Below are 15,162 nucleotides of genomic sequence, written 5' to 3'. Positions count from 1 at the left end.
AAATTATACATTATATTATTTGTTTTTTTATATTTATGTTGTAAGACAGCATCAAACAAAAAAAAAAATTATATAGCATCACATACATAGATATATTTCATCTATTGTAAAAGTTAAAAGTATAATTTTAGAATATCTCATTTTTTTCCTCTTCTTCATTATTAACCATCAAACTAGAAACATCTAAACCGGCATCAAGTTTCAAAGTTATCGATATTAAATGTAGAATTTGAATTGACAAATTAGATTATATAAAATATCATTCTATGAATGAATAAATTTAACTATCATATGTCTAATTGTTATAAATAAGTAGTGTTATTGTTTAAAATATCAATGTAATCATAAAACATTTGAATATAGAGACTCATTTATGCAGTCCAAATTAAAATATCAAACATTAAAATTTTTGAATGAATTTATCACTTCACATAGGAGTATGCATTGAACAATTCAGTTAGATTTAGTGTTAATTGACCAAGATCAATTAACCAAACTAGCCAAAATAGTTAGACCGAATCGAACTAAACATTACTTGATAATAAAAATTAATATAAAATAATATGATTTGACTTAATTCTTTAGTCTGACTCATTAGTATTAAAGAATACCTTAACTTTATCTTAAAATAATTTTATTATTTTAAAGTTACAATTTAATCATAAAATATATTAAATGAAAATTCATTATGTTATTTTATATATTCATTATAAAATAATAAAAAAAATTAATATTTTAAAATGTTAAATATTATATTAAACAAAAAATAAAAAATTATGATGATAATACGAACGTCAAACTTTCAATGATGAGATTTAGAGTCGCCACTATAATCACTGTAGAAAGTCAAACTTAAAAGTTGTCGCAAATTATTCATTTTTAGTAGTGACTTTTTAAAATCACCATTAAAAGTTACTTATTTTTAATTTTTTTTTGTAATGTTCCGTTTTCCTCATCATCATGCACGACAAGAAATCATCTCCATGAGCATGATTGAAGGGATTTAAAGTAATGAAAACTGTTATTTAATATTTGAAATATAATTTAAGCACTTACATAAAAGAGGTAATGCAATTGGATTTACTTACGCAAAAAAAAAAAAAAGAAGACATTTTCAGGCTTTAAACAATAATTAGTTTACAAAATTATACATTCTTTGAAAAAAATTCTTATTGAAGAGAATCAATTTATTGTTTTCAAAAAATATATTTTAAAATTAATCACAATTATTGATGTTTAGTGACACAGCAAAATTATTCATTATATGATGATTGCCAACAATATAATGTATATACAGTTTTTTGTTGCCAGATTCTGAAACACTTTTCATGGCTTTCTCAATATTAAATAAATATATTTCTTAAATTGTGATGGAAAAAACTAGTTAACATGGAGAAATCAACAATTTACTTTCCATTATCTATAAGGAAAGAATAAAAAAACAAGAAAAAAGATTCTCCTTCACCAATTGAATTGAAATACACCTACAGTTGTAAAATAAGGCTCTTATGGCATACAAGTTTTGTATCAAAGATTAAAAGGATATTCCAAAGTTAAACAACCCATTAGTCGATTATCTTTATCTTTGGAGGAAAATTTGTTGTGTTTGATTAAAACTTCAAGCAAAATTTTCATATTATTCTAGGTAGGTCAAGAGAATTTTTTTTTTTTGGCCACCATTAACTCTTTGTACATTTAGGATAATTGTCAACTTTTTATACTAACAACTTCTTGCAACAAATACTGGGCATCTACTACTATTTTTCAAGATTTTGCTAGCTAGATTATCAATTAGTGATTGGATTGCTGCTAGAGCTAATGAAAGATATATAGATATTAAGATCCTAAAAGAATTTGTTACTAGAATGTATTTTAGAAATATGGCTCTATATATTAGCATCTGTTTGGAGGAAAAATCCATTGATTCAACTTTATTGGATTTCCTTAACAATGTCTATAAGTCTTCATATTTTAGAAACATGACTATATTAGCTCCTATATTGGCTGTAGTTGAAGAAGTAAATAGTTACATATTGTCCCTACTTTCTGGTGAGGAAGTTGTGTATTGATCTTTGATAGTGTTGCAAAAGATGATGGGAACATGTATTTACTTGATGACATTCACACTATGAATTTTTTAAATTAAATTTAAATGCTAAGCGTCTTGAATTAATGCTCAAAGTGGGTGCTCTAATTATTTTAATGTGGAACATTATATATTTATGGGGTTGTGCAATGATACATGTCTCATAGTTAAACAAATTGAAAAACATGTTATTGAGGGCAAAGAAATGTCTAGTTCAAATGCAAGGACATAATTAAGTATATACTATATATTGATATGTGTATGTCCCATCTAATTTGACATTACTATTCACTATGATAAAGAGGTAGTTTCTTATTATGTTAGTTTTTGCCATGGCCATTAATAAGAGCCAAGGTCAAAGCATGTGTTGTGTTGCTTTACACATGCCTCAACATGTTCTCACCCTACAATCAATTATATATTGTTGCTTCTCATGTTTGAAGTAGGAAAGGTTTAAAATTATTGATTCTTAAGTAGGATGGCTCCATAAATAGAACTTCTAATGTCATCTATAGGAAAGTCTTTAGTAATTTGATTTAAATAATTATGATTTTTTGTTCATATGTTTCCTATTGTATCCACACACACAATATGCATTTAATTTTTATCATTTGCTTTACTTTAATATGCATATTTAATATTCATGATGATAATTATATAATCCCACTGCATATAAGATTATATAGAGATTAAAGATATTTGCCTATTTGCCATAAGTTATTCTTTTGAAAAACATCTTCCTATAAAATTAACACAGATTTATAAAACCTATAATATAAGACCTGTGCATTGCATGGATATTTTGCTAGTTTTATATAATGTATGTGAAAAATGTGTTTAGTTATGTATGTATGTAATACTTTTTCAAATTAAAAATTAGAGTCATCTAGATCTAATTTATCTAAACTTTTATTATATTAAAAAGTAAAAAAAAAGGTATAATTTCCTTGTAAAAACTTGTTTCTCTTGAATATGTAGTACAAAGAAAAAAACTGACGATTTTTTGTAGAAGAAAATTTTATATATAGGAAAATATATTTTAAATATTTAGGTTAAAACATCCGGACGAAGAGATTCAATACCATTAAATAAAGTTTGAACATTATACATTGAAAAAAAATATTAAGACATCTACTCATTTAAATTTAACACCTAAATATAAAATATCAAAACTATAATTTTTCCTTGAAATATTGATTAATATACTGCGAAATAATTTTAAGATTTTCTCTCATACAAAAAGGAAAAAAAAAAACGTTAAATAATTATGAGAGGTGGAGTGCCGTTGGAAAAAATAACTTATTAATTTTTTTCTTTCTAAAAAGATGATCATTTTGGCCTCTACATTTTTCATCTAGTTTTGACATTAATTAGTTATTGGGCTTTTATTCTTATTAACCCTCTACCAATCCCTTTAATCTACTTAAAATCTCAATGATCTCCAATTCTTTTCCCTTGCTGCAATCAAAGGTGATTCTTCCACTGTCTGTTTCATGTGAAAAGGAAAGTTTTAAACAATGTTTCATAAAAAGTTTCATTTTTAATTAAATTTTAATGACAATTATATGTGAATACAGTTTAGAATTGGACAATTGCTTCACAATACATAAAATATTCATACAATTATTTTTTCTCACAAAGATTTAAACAGGATGTTAGGAGCTATATATCATCTTCAAAATATATTCAAAATAGAAATGAATAAGTTTTAGTTTAAAGTATATTTAATTAGTTGATTATTCAACATAACACATCAAATATATACACAATCAATTTTCTACAAAGATTTAGCTGTAATTGTTATCTACAAGGAGCCTTTTTTTTATAGAACCAACTAGATAGAAATGTACATTAGATTTAATTTATCGAAAAAAGGATAAGATTCTAGAACAATATAACACATATTGAATATGTCATTCATATACATGCATACATAGACATATATACTTTAGTTCAACATGAATGATATAGGCTGTCTTCTCTTTTCAAAAATTCTTCAAGAGAAGCAAGCATAGACCTATTTGATTTACTCTAACTTGTCTAAACCTTGAAGCCATAGTCCCTCATCACCATCAAAAACATCATGGCTAATTAAATGTCCTTCCAGACTCTTACAACTTCACAATATAGTTGAAGAACGATAGAGGGATGGAAAAATCTAATCTTGATCAGGTTAGGTAGATCTCACTACTCTCGTTATCTCTCCCTTCATAGATTGGTGTTGTCATCATCACCTAGCTGTGACGTTAGACATTGTCACCTTATTAACTGAAGGATCATCTTTGGAATTTTTTGATGTAGATGAATCTTCTGGGCCCATTCCTCCTAGTGAAAATGCAGGATGATTAGGCTCGGGAAAGGTCATTGTGTCACTTGCAAGCATAACTACAACGCCAGACATTGTTGGTCTATCTTTTGCATCTTCTTGGACACAAAGCAAGCCAATGTGTATGCACTTCAAAACTTCGCTTTCTACGTATGAATCTTTCAGAATTGGGTCCATCAGTTCCAAGCATTTTCCATCACACCATAGACTCCAAGTCTGCAAGCAATATATAATTGATCATTCTTTGAGATTATGAAACCATTCACATTAATTCAATTTTCATGAATGATATTAGGAGTAATAGTTCTTGATATAATACTAGATTATATTCTCTCATTCTAAATTTAGCTTTCATTCCAAAAATAAGAAAATATTGCTGCCCTTTTGTTATTATGGCCAAGAAAATTAGTATGCAAAAAAAAAAAAATATATTTTTGACGACTAACTTGTATACTAAATTTTTTCAAACCTGAGTCAAATATACAAATATGTAGAAACTTATCCACACTTGAAACTCAAGATTCTTGTGTTAGATATATATATATATATATATATATAACATACAAACTCAAGCTGCTATGGAGATTAAAAAAAAAAAATTGTTATGTTCTTTTACAAAGGAGCATAGTTTTTCTTTTCTTGGCTCCATTTTGAAATGTTGATTGCAAAGAGTATTATTATCATTGTAAAATTTGAAATTATTAACCAGATGACATTAGGGGTAAAAAGAACTCACATAAATTAGAAGGCTTTGACGATGTTGAGAGAAGTGGAAAGATCTCACCCTTTTTCCACATATGATTTCAAGTAGAAGAACCCCAAAGCTAAAAACATCTGATTTCACTGAAAATAATCCTTCCATAGCATATTCTGGAGTCATATATCCACTGTTTTGGATCCAATCATATAACAATTTTAGTTATCCTTCAATTAATAATATTCTAAAATTTAAACATTAAATAATAGCTTTCAAGTAAAAGAAAGAAGCAAGATGAGAAGTAAATAACCCTTACTAAGTACCCATTACTCGGCCTGTATTTATTCCTTGATTTTGTCCTCCATCAAAAGCTCTTGTCACTACTATAAAATAAGTTTAAAGGAGCGCTTTTTTTTTACTTTAGGGAGCGCTTTTGAAGCGCTCTCGTATTGAGCGCTCCGAAATGTACAGGAACGCTTAAAAAAAGCGCTCCTGTATATACGCTATATGGGAGCGCTTTTCGAAAAGCGCTCCCGTAAGGGAGCCACATACGGGAGCGCTCTCTACAAGAGCGCTCCCGTATGCAACCATACCGGAGCACTTTTATAAAGAGCACTCCCGTATGAACCATATAGGAGCGCTCTCTGGAAGAGCGCTCCCGTATGTTACTTTACAGGAGCGCTCTTCAAATGAGCGCTCCCGTATATTACTTTAATTTTTTTTTAAATCAGATTTTTTGAAATTTCTCCTTTTACGTCTCTTTAATAATGGCAAATCATAATATCAAAAACTAATTTAAAAATAATATCAACATAAAAATTTATATACAAGAAAAGAATTTAAAACTGATACAACAATTTCAATTTCCTAACTAACCTAGTTTAATTTCTAACAAGCCTAACAAATGAAACTATGTTATTTTTCTAATATTGAAATCTAACTTCCTATCACAAACAGCCAATAATATATTCTGACAACTTTTCAACTAAATCTTCTATTTGCTCCATAGTAAAATACGAACATCTTACTCCAACAAAATACTACACAAGATATGAAAGCAATATATAAGTAATTAACATTATATCAACTTAATTTTAAAGTTTTTGACTTACATTTTTAGGAATGATCAACTCTTGTTGTGTGATTACTTTTCTCATAAACTTCATAACATAGTATCCACACTCCCAACCTTGTAATTGTGTAGGTACCTATAAAACAATAAAAGATGTCATTATCAAAATATGGTGGAAATAAATTCTAACTTAATTTAAAATACTTCAGCGATGAAGTTATATATATGAATCATTTCATCAAGACGGTCAACATCATATGTCCCACTATCACGATCAAATGTTGAGTAGCTCGCACTATCCCTCCAATCATTTGCATCATTCCTTGTCTCCCTATGCATGATCTAACAAGTATAAGTTGGATTAATCCCATTACAGATTAAATGATCTTTCAATTCTATTGGCTTTACTCTTTTTCCATAGCAACATTTCAAACAAGGACATATGACTCCAAGGGGGTCTTGATCACAACAAAATGCAAATTCAATGAATTCATCCACACCATCCCAATATTCTCTAGATAGTTGATTAGCCGACATCCACTTATGATCCATATCACTAATATGATTATTAAAATTCAATAAACAAAAGACTTAGATTTCTATAAAAAAAAATTCAACAACATCTTCCTTAAAAGAAGAACCTCCCAAATGGTCAAACAATCAAATTCCACAACACAATACATTTAAACTCAAAAAAAATCAATTCATCCAAATAAAAATTTAGTAGCATAATGCATCTAAATTCTGTCAATCAATTGTAATTTAATTAATAACAATAATCTCCCTTAAAAGTATATTTCATAAATAAAATAAAAATGTTCAAGTAGTTTCCTCAACTTTAATCTAATTATCAACTACAAATACTCCATAATTCTAAGATAAATAACTCCAATTCATATATTATCTATAATATTGATTATTAAAAAATATATATGAAATTTATTCTCAAATATATATAAATATATCAATACATTACAATATAAATTAATTATTAAAAAAATACCTTCACAATATAGTCTTCACGGCAGTAGCGGAGGTCTTCACGGTGTCGCTTCCTCCAGTGTACAGCAGCCGCACAGATCTGGAACAGCAATGCAGATCTGGAATAGTGATGCAGGAGATGGCGTTGACGGCGACGGCAGCACAAAAACAGAGACAGATGGCGCGACATGACACAGAAATGAACAAACAGTAACAAACACTAATCTGGAACAACAAACAGCAGCAGATGATGATTTGGAACAGCGAACAGTGGCGAACGATGATCTGGAACAGCGAACAGCGACGGAAGATAGACTGATACAGCGATGATCTGGAACTTGTTGAGAACGCACAACCTCAGCAAATGAGAGAGAGGTTTGAAAGAAACTCATGAATACGGAAAAGAAAACTGACGGGCGGCAGAGATATAAAAGACCACCTCTTCCGAAGCGCTCATTCCCGGAGCGCTCATCAAAGAGCACTCCAGAAGATCTCTCTTCCGGAGCGCTCTTTGACGAGCGCTCCGGAAGAATAACTCTTTCGGAGCGCTCATTAAAAGAGCGCTTCGGAAGATGAGCTCTTTCGGAGCGCTCATCTACGAGCGCTCCCGAAGGTCTTTTTAAATTTTTTATAATATTCTATTTATATTAATTAAGAGCGTTATCTTATTGAAAAGCCCTAACATACAGAGCGCTTATTTAGAAAAGCGCTCCGGTAAATTCTGCATTCACATTTTAGAGTGCTTTTTAAAAAAGCGCTCTTAAATACCCGCTCCTAAAGATATATTCTGTAGTAGTGTGTTAGTCCAAAATTTGATATTTTAGGATTCATCTCATTGTCCAAAAGGACATTGCTAGCTTTCAAATCTCGATGAATTACTCTAAGTCGAGAGTCTTCATGAAGATATGAAAGTCCTCTTGCAATCCCATTAATAATATTCGGTCTTCGTTTCCAATCTAGTTTCTTCCTATTCTCTTCATCATTTGATGACGAAAATAGTTCAAGAAAAATCTTATCGACAGCATTATATAGAGAAAAGATTCACATGTCATTGCATATATAGTTGCTACGTCCCAAAACAGTAAAAGTAACTAGTAAATAAAATATCATTATAACTATGACAATCTAATTTTCGTTATAAAAAAGTTAATTCTATTAAACAAAGAAATTTTAAAAAATCATTTATGTGAAATATGGCCATGTTAAACACAGGAAATTCTTGTATGGACCAAGAGCACTACTACATCATTTGTATGCTATCCTTTATAAACATGTTGTGTTAGATGGCTGCAAATATAAATTGATTTCACCATTAATGATGAGAGAGAGAGAGAAGGAAGAAATTAAAGAGGCACTCTATTATAAAAATAAAGTGATTAAAAAATGCATATAAGATTTTATTTTATTGAACTAGTACAATTCTATTGAATAGAGCATGGATGAAGTGGTACTCCTAGCACATGCAACAATTTCTCACCTCTCATGGTCTACTCATCACATCAAATGCATTGGTCTAGTCAGCAAAAACAGATTATACCATCAGCTTCCCCAAACTCAAGATGGAAGATTTGTTTGGGCCAAAAAGAAAAACTCAATATGCAGGGCTGAACAGACCAACCTGAGTTTGACAAACTCGGCGCAAAGATAACCGATTTTTATGTAATTTGGTAAATAAGTCATCCAGTTGGCAAGAAGTGTCAATGGAGAGTATAAAAAGAGCCCTACTACTGACATTTGTTTTTATCAAAATGAAAATCAATCAAAAAATTGTTAATTAAGTGCACTCATCAAAGTCATCATTGTCTGCAATGTAAATCACAGTAAAAATTAGAAGGCGAACTTTGTAAAACCTTAAATTAGCAAGTACGAATTGATGCCAAAGAATATTATTAGAAGGATGTACATACATGATATTCAACTTTCATGCTAGAAACAAGATATTATTTTTTGTACGTAGCTTTTCTTGATGTGCAAGAAAACGAGAGTAATTGAAAAAATTAAATGTAAATGTAGTATTCAAGTAGTCGATGGACAATAAGTAACACTACAACAGAACTGGACAAAAATTGATTGTTATTTCTACTTATATATGATGATTAAGAATAGTCATATATTAAGCTATCATTTGCAGTCCCCCGTATATATATGACAGTTAAAAACCCTTCATGTATATAATAGTCATATATTATATACAAGACAAGCACATGTAAATTGATCTTTGATATATCTCATGACCATATATTTATTTACACAAATATATGTGAGCGAAGAGAGCATTGAGAGATTTGAGAAAGTAGACATAAAAAGTGGGTCAAATTAATGCAGTTTGAAAAGTTTTAGTCTAATCATATCAAATTTATTATTAGAGGTTATGGATTAGTGAAGTTATGTTTTGATAATTGTTAAAAACAAAAAACTACCTTATTGACCATATCATGTATTCTTTCATGATAAGAATCAATATGTAGTTATTATACATGCAATCATTCATGGAGAAAAAAAAAAGTAGCGTTTATATGACAAAGAATTCATTCCTCTAATAATATCACTACAAAAAAAAAAAACTTTCAGCGGCGACTTTCAGCGGCGACACTAAAAAGTCGCCGCTGAAAGTCACACTTTCAGCGACGACAATAAACATCGCCGTTGAAAGTGTGACTTTCAGCGGTGACAAGATATAGTCGCCGTTGATTGTTAGACTTTTATGTAGCCGCTGAAAGTCACACTTTCAGCGGCGACTTTTACTGTCGTCGCTGAAAGTTGAGAATCAGTGGCGACTTTTATTGTCGCCGCTGAAAGTTGAGAATCAGCGGTGACTTTTTAGTGTCGCCGCTGATTAGCAGCATTTTTTTATTTGTTTTAAAAAAATTATGTTGCAAGTTTCAGCGGCGACATACAAGTCGCAGCTGAAAGTTGAGAATCAGCGGTGACTTTTTAGTGTCGTCGCTGATTGTCAGCATTTTTTAATTCTTTTAAAAAAATTATGTTGCAAGCTTCAGCGGCGACCTGAAAGTCGCCGTTGAAAGTGGACTTTCAGCAGTGACTTTTTAGTGCCGCTGCTAAAAGTGGACTTTTAGCGGCAACTTTTTAGTGCCGCCGCTAATTGTCAGCATTTTTTAATTCTTTTAAAAAAATTATGTTGCAAGCTTCAGCGGTGACATACAAGTCACCGCTGAAAGTTGAGAATCAGCGGCAACTTTTTAGTGTCACCGCTGATTGTTGGCATTTTTAAATTCTTTTAAAAAAATTATGTTGCAAGCTTCAGCGGCGACTACTTTCAGCGGTGACTTTTTGACTCTCAGCGGTGACAAATGTCGCCGTTGAAAGTCAATTTTTTTGTTGTGTATGGTACTTATGACATATTACAATTGCTAAACTCACTACATAGTATCTCAGTTGACAGTTTGTGAAGATTAAGAGCACACTGAAGGTACTGAAATTAATATAAGTTAATCGTTAATTACTATGAAAAGTGTTTCATTGACAAAAAATAATCAACCAAAAAAATGCAAAAAAGATAATAGAGAATTATAAAGTCATCGTTCAGTATTTGTTTATTTTTAATATTTTTCCTCGGATATTTTTATGAAAAAAATTGAATATATTTCGTTCAATAATCACGGAGAGGAAATTTCTCTCAATTAAAATTGAGAGAGAATATTAAGTTATGTGTGTTTTTCCAAGAGAAGTTTTCTCTGCATATTTCCATAGAAAATTCGAGGAGAAATTACCGTTTTCTTAAAAGCTAGGGAAAATTACTGTGAATCAAATGCTAAGGTGATGATAGAAAACAAATTAAAATGAAAGTAACAATAAAATATGTCGAATATAATTAAACTAAAAATTCACGCCACTTCACTAAATCTGAATGCACATAAAATGTCATAAATATATACCATTTCTAGTCTTCCTCCACCAGAAGATCAACAGAAACAAAATTAATATAACCATGGCCACTAATACATTTATGATTATGATCAAGGCTTTTGACTTCCTACCACCATTATGGGCTGCATCAATGACAAATCACATGAGGTACTAACACATAAAGATGCATATGCTAAAGATTGATCTGACATACATAGTAATGCGTAAAGTTCTGCTAGAGTTGTAGTATGAGTAAAACGATATTACTTAATAAAATTAAAAATTCTTGAAGGATAAATTTTTAATTTTATACTCTTTCTGTCCCAAATTATATGACACTTTTGAATAGATTCAGCATCTCAAAATATAATACACTTTGATAAAAATAAAGTTTCGTTAATAATACTTTTTTATTATTATCCTTCTCTTTTATATTCTTTTTCTTTGATATTTTTTTATAATTAGAGTATTAAGTGAAGGGTACTTTTGAAATTTTATATTTTTATCTTAAAAGCATAATGTTGTAAACTATATTTAATAAGTTTTATTGAAATAAATAATTTTGTTTAAAAGTGTTTTCTAAATTGAGAAGGAAGGAGTATCAGTTAAAAATTTAACTTTACTGTCACATGACAAAATTACAGAAAGGTAAAATAAAATAAAACATTTACGGTAAATAAATGTCGAAATTTTAAGTGAAACAACATAAATAGAATCTACACTATTTGATTTTAGAAGATTTTAAGTACCATTAATCTTTCAAATTAATGTTATATTACTATTAATATTAATAATTAATTAATAATATTAATAAATTGTGTGTGAGTGCGTTTTTGCATGTGCACTTGTGAGATTTGAAATCAGTCATTTTTCCAACCAAAAAAAAAAAATCCAATCATTTAATACTAAAATCATGTTAAAGATTTGTATGAAATTGAGACCACTCATCTCACCAAGTCAGTTGACCTTTCTCCATCTGCACACTGCACATGGATCAACAAGTCAAAAGCATCGCAATTTCGTTTCGAAATTGCCTCTCTTTATTTTATAAAAAGGGGGCAGTTGGATTAATTTGAGGGAAAAAAATTACTTTCAATCCTACAAACGCAATTTAAATACACATAAGATTTATGAAATCAAAAAACTATTTTGAAATATCATTTATTAAAATTATCAATTATTGCTAGATAGTTACTAAATATTGTTACTTAATTGTTAACTGAATAACTCCACTTAAAACTGTTTAATAATAATTGAACATTTTAATATAAATAAATAAATAACTTCAATAAAAAATATTCAACTTAGATAGTTTTGTGATAGATTTGATGGGACATTTTAATATTTAAATAGTCCGTGTACGGTTTGAAAATGATGTTTTCTTAATTTAATATACTTATCTTTTCTCACATGCTTTCTTTTCAAACAAGAATGTGTTAATACTAGAGATTATTTAAAATTTCTTATTGATTTAATTTTCAAAAAGATAGTAGCACAAGAAAGAGTAGAAATGTGTAATTTTCAAATTTCACTTTTTTTTCCTAATAACCAATTCTTTTAAAGCCTAAAACTACTTTAAAATCAATAACTCCGAAGAATAAAAATTTGTAAATAATAATATTATTTTTCTGCCATCTTTCAAGCCTCATATACTAAATGAGTAGCAAGATTTTATGTGGATGAGTGCAAACTTGAAGGAATTAAGTTTTATACCTGTTGAAGAATTAGGACTAGAGGAAGAAGTTGATTGATAAAACATGAAATCATCGTACTTAATCAGACAACTTGGAGCCAAAACCTGCCATCCTAGCTTCTCACAACTCTGAGGAACTTTATCCACCATAGCCTCCAAGCATTGTCTGCAACCTTCGGTGTTAAGGTCTCTACTACACTGAACCAATGCATACCTTTTTCTTCCTCCACCCAAATCAAACTCTCCTCTTGCACCCAATTCCTTTGTGTCTTCTGTCGCTGTTTGTATTAGACTTCTCATAAAACTCAGATCCGACACCGTCTTTGCTCCGACGACAATCCAAGACGGGCTAGTCGTCACGTTCCCAAAGAAGTTATTGTTAGAGTATCGAAGGATGCAGAAGTCGAACCTACGTTGCCATCAAATAAACACTTGCATAAGCAATATTAGTAGTTAAATTTCATTCATTCGGTACATACCTTCTGATTTTTGAAGATCCCCGTTATTTGTGCTCTCTCTCTCTCTCTATATATATATATATGTATATTTATATATTCTCATGTTATAGGATGCTTTGTAGAAAGATTTTTTATTAAGGATCCTGATGGGTATTAATTCCAATATTATTACTCTTATGTAAACTCATTACTCCCTCCAAACCATTATATAGGACATTTTTTAAAAGTTTTACTTGATCTAAAATAGAGAATATTGGATAATTTTTATAATTATTTTTTCAACTATAACCTTACTTCATTTTTTTTAAAATGATGTTTTGAAATTTTAATTGTCATTATCAAGAAATTAATATAGAATATTTAATAAGAGTATAATTGTTAAGATGTATTTTTGTTTTAAAAGATTAAGGTTTCAACTTACCTATTTTGAAAACCGTAGAGTAGTTACTAATACATTGGTTCAGAGAGAGTAATTATGAGAGAAAATGTAACCTAAATTAGAAAAATTTTCGTAGGGGTAAAATTGAAAGTTAATTTATTTTCAAACAAATTTAAGGACTGAATTACCTCTCATTGATTTGGGTGAGATATTAGATATGCAGGACTAGAGGGGGTGTGTATACTATTTACCTTATGATTGTTGAGTTAGAAAAATATAATTTCAAATCCCTGAAATTCAAAGAATATAGAGAAATGAACCGAAAACAAAGACATTAGTGTGGTTCGCGGATTGCCAGATCTGTACCATATTACAGCGGAAGATTGATTGGGACAGCGTTGGAGAACGTCTCTAGTGGCAGCGGAGACACAGAACTGGCAGAAGTATCCGGCGGTGTCACCGCGGCAGTCATAAAGGCCGTAGACAGCATTAGTGGCAGTGCCGATGGCCGTATGGTTGTAGCCTTCGCTTGTGCCTGCGTTGGTTGAGAGCCATGCGAGAAGCTGGTTAAGGTTGGCTTTGTATGAGGCTGTAAGAGCTTGCTGGGCTCTGTCATGGCAGTCATCTCCGACGTAGATTGGTGCTTGAGAAGTACTCGTTCTGATGAAATTGATGATCAGAACAGCTATGTAGAATATGATCCGAAATTCACGAACTCTAATAATTGGTTTTGTTGATCCCATCATTCTATGGTAGACGCTATTTCAATGGTGGGCTGCGTGTAGGAATGCAGATAGATACTAGCTAATAAATAAATTGGTGATGAATTGTTCAAAATAAGTAGATATAGTTTTATAATTAGAAAGGTTTGACTTATGCTAGCAAGCATAAGTTAGATTACGGTACAGGAAATAATGTTTCGTGCACGAGAAGAGGAACAATATTATTTATCTATTCAAACGAATGAATGGTCGCATTATACACATTCCGTATGAATGGATGGTCGCATATTCAAACGACCTTGATAACTTAGGCACTCCAAATTGGGAACCCACTAATAACATCTAGAATTCCATGTTATTTGAGCCCATTTTTCTTAATTTTTAATATATTTTGGTTTAATTGTATATATTTTGATTGCCCAAATTAGGAAAATGTGTATCTTGTTTTAGGTTGGCACACTTGGTTTTAATTTAACATCTTTGGGCTTAATTTGTGTCATTTTGGTTTAAGGTTGGGTAGAAAATATTTCTAGGCCTTTGGTGATGCTTTTGGAAGGCTTTTGGATGAAGAAATCAAGTGTAAAGAGGATAGGTTTTGTTAATTGCGAGAACAATGCAAAACTACCAAAGTCGTCACCAAAGTTATGACTTTGTTTGCAACTTTCAACACTGTCAGTAAAATGCTTTGTTTTATTTATCTGAAAATGCTTAGGTATGATACATATATGATGCTTACTCAACCCATAATGCATTCTACACACTTGATGACACTTTGAATGAGTTGGGTCCAAGAGTTGAAGCTTTGAAGACATTTGAAGCTTCATTTCTTTGGTTCTTTTGTTTCTTCTCCATTTCTCTTCTTATAATCTAATATGGCTATG

The 15,162-nt window shown here is 30.3% G+C and overlaps 1 protein-coding gene across 3 annotated transcripts; it reads right to left on the bottom strand.

Annotated features, from left to right (window-relative positions):
• Positions 1–3,984: 3,984 nt before the first annotated feature.
• On the bottom strand, positions 3,985–14,305 carry LOC129314366 (receptor-like serine/threonine-protein kinase SD1-6). 3 transcript variants are annotated; one of them, XR_008594091.1, is made up of 5 exons: positions 13,926–14,305; positions 12,743–13,131; positions 7,185–7,493; positions 6,222–6,317; positions 4,489–4,628 (listed from the first exon to the last, which is right to left on the bottom strand). XR_008594091.1 is itself a non-coding variant. In XM_054957793.1 (4 exons), the coding sequence occupies exons 3-4, from the start codon at positions 5,290–5,292 to the stop codon at positions 4,317–4,319; spliced, it is 456 nt and encodes a 151-aa protein (XP_054813768.1). In that variant the 5' UTR covers positions 5,293–5,299; positions 6,222–6,317; positions 7,185–7,229; the 3' UTR covers positions 3,985–4,316. The 3 variants fall into 3 exon arrangements, 2 of the variants coding, with proteins under 2 accessions (XP_054813768.1, XP_054813767.1); XM_054957793.1 differs by lacking the exons at positions 12,743–13,131; positions 13,926–14,305 and adding an exon at positions 5,149–5,299 and having other exon boundaries at positions 3,985–4,628; positions 7,185–7,229; XM_054957792.1 differs by lacking the exons at positions 4,489–4,628; positions 6,222–6,317 and adding an exon at positions 6,328–6,523.
• Between the last annotated feature and the right edge of the window lie 857 nt (positions 14,306–15,162).

The sequence above is a fragment of the Prosopis cineraria genome, unplaced genomic scaffold, assembly GCF_029017545.1.
Source record: "Prosopis cineraria cultivar Desert tree isolate PC_DT_omini unplaced genomic scaffold, ASM2901754v1 PC6, whole genome shotgun sequence".
NCBI lineage: Eukaryota > Viridiplantae > Streptophyta > Magnoliopsida > Fabales > Fabaceae > Prosopis > Prosopis cineraria.
Note: the sequence above shows the minus strand (reverse complement) of the source record. Positions and strands in the feature narration are given on the sequence as shown.

Excerpts from the sequence above, each read along its gene's own strand:
- LOC129314366 (XM_054957792.1), bottom strand. The coding sequence starts at position 14,305 with ATGATGGGATCAACAAAACCAATTATTAGAGTTCGTGAATTTCGGATC. Across the intron at positions 13,132-13,925 it reads CAATCTTCCGCTGTAATATG|GTTCGACTTCTGCATCCTTC; the intron begins GTACAGATCTGG and ends ATGGCAACGTAG. Across the intron at positions 7,494-12,742 it reads TAGTCCTAATTCTTCAACAG|ATCATCGCTGTATCAGTCTA; the intron begins GTATAAAACTTA and ends AACAAGTTCCAG.